The following is a 2,068-nucleotide window of genomic DNA, read 5'->3' as shown; positions in this document are numbered from 1 at the left end:
ACCCAGTTGGCGGCCTTGATTAACGAATACGATACAACCAGAAACACCGATTCAAAGAACTTTTCGAAATATTGAAATTTTGTATATTAAAAAAAAAAACACGATATACACAAAAAGTAAAAATAAAAATAGTAATTAAAAATTACTATAACGCACTGGATTAATAAAATTTTTGTATAACGTACCTCGCAGACACGTGGGTATCATGTCAACACTTACTGAAGAAACACGGAAAAATGAAGTAGAATGTTGACTGTAGTTGATTCTTCAGTATAAAATAAATGTTGATCACACCGCTGCCACCAAATGTTGTGACCGGGTTGGTACAGTAGACAAAATGAAGAGATAAAACGTTTGATAATTAGTTGCTATTTATTATATATTAATATACGAGGTGTGACAATAAAATAACAAGACTTTCTAAATATATCCTAAACTATTAACGTTATCTATAAAACTATTATTGAAAAATGATTAGGAAACACTTATCTAAAAGTACTATAAACAATGATGAAATCGGTTAACTTTCTTATACGTTAGTAACCTTGTTATTAGTGCAAAGTCGACTATACTGCCGAAAAATGTTAGATATGAAAATCGAACAACGTGTTAACATTAAATTTCTTGTTAAATTAAAAAAAACTGCCGCAGAATCATTTCGTATGTTATGTAAAGTTTATAGTGAAGAATGTTTATCAAGAGCTTGCGTTTTTGAATGGCACAAACGGTTTTGCAATGGAAGAGAGGACGTGGAAGACGATGATCATTCTGGACGTCCTACCACATGTTCAACAAACGAAAAAGTTAAAAAAATCGACAAAATTATTCGGCAAGATCGTCGATTAAGTGTTAGAGCTGTAGCAGAGATGGTAAATATTGATGGAGACAGTGTTCGTAAAATTTTAGTTGAAAATTTAAATATAAAAAAATTGTATGCTAAAATGGACCCTAAAAATTTGACGATTGATCAAAAATTCAATCGCAAAGAAATTTGTTCTGACACCTTAAAAATTATCAAAAATTATCCATCTTTTATAAATAATATCATTACATGTGATGAAACGTGGATTTTTACATATGATCCTGAAACTAAAAGGCAATCTATGCATTAGAAGACATCAACTTCCCCAAGAATGAAGAAAGCACGAATGAGCAAGTCCAAATTCAAAGCAATGCTCATTGTTTTCTTTGACATTAAGGGAATAATTTTTGTTGAATGGGTTCCTAATGGGCAAACTGTCAACCAATGTTATTATAAAGATGTATTAATTAAATTAAGAGAACGTGTTAGAAAAAAGCGACCAGATCTGTAGAAGGATGGCTGGGTTCTTCACCAAAACAATACTCCAGCTCACAGTACATTTTCAATTCAAAGTTTTTTAACTGAAAAAAATATTTCTATACTTCAATATCCCCCCTACTTGCCAGACCTTGCTCCTTGTGACTTCTTCTTATTCCCAAAAATTAAAAGTTTTTTAAAAGGAACCCATTTTCAAACGGTTGATGACGTAAAAATGAAAACGGCAGAACTTCTAAAAGGGCTAACTGAAAGCGATTGGCAATATTGTTTTCAAGAATGGCAGCGACGTATGCAACAGTGTGTTGATGCTGAGGGAAGGTACTTTGAAGGTGACAATCATTAAATTGTAAAATTTTTAAAATAAATAACTTTTATTAAAAAAGTCTCGTTATTTTATTGTCACACCTCGTACAGTGACACTTATAATTGACTTTACGACTTTAATGAGTTGATACTTAATTAATATAACAGATTCAGTGAAAAAATTAACAAAAGATTCAGTGAAAGTGATTCAGTAGAGAGTCGTCCAGGTTTGACCCTATGAACTATATGACTCTTGAACGAGTAGTTGACTACTACTGGCGCGTCGCCTCAGGTGCAGGCGGCCGCCGTAGACCCAATAAATTGAAAAGGGCTGAGCAAACATCAAATGTTCTAGAAGGACTAGATGCTTGCCTGGTTAATACTTTATATACAAGACAAAATAGGGTTCCGTTCCCATGATTAATATATACTATTAAATTTCACAATTATAATTAAGCAGCAAAA

At 32.3% G+C, this 2,068-nt stretch overlaps 1 protein-coding gene across 1 annotated transcript; it reads left to right on the top strand.

The window, feature by feature from the left end:
• Nucleotides 1-549: 549 nt before the first annotated feature.
• Nucleotides 550-2,068, top strand: LOC126897511 (protein GVQW3-like). Its single transcript, XM_050671187.1, has one exon. The coding sequence runs from the start codon at nucleotides 582-584 to the stop codon at nucleotides 1,110-1,112; it is 531 nt and encodes a 176-aa protein (XP_050527144.1). The 5' UTR covers nucleotides 550-581; the 3' UTR covers nucleotides 1,113-2,068.

This window comes from Daktulosphaira vitifoliae, unplaced genomic scaffold, assembly GCF_025091365.1.
Source record: "Daktulosphaira vitifoliae isolate Bord-2020 unplaced genomic scaffold, ASM2509136v1 Scaffold_2, whole genome shotgun sequence".
Classification (NCBI taxonomy): domain Eukaryota; kingdom Metazoa; phylum Arthropoda; class Insecta; order Hemiptera; family Phylloxeridae; genus Daktulosphaira; species Daktulosphaira vitifoliae.
Note: the sequence above shows the minus strand (reverse complement) of the source record. Positions and strands in the feature narration are given on the sequence as shown.

Coding starts and splice junctions, on each gene's coding strand:
- LOC126897511 (XM_050671187.1), top strand. CDS start 582: ATGTTAGATATGAAAATCGAACAACGTGTTAACATTAAATTTCTTGTT.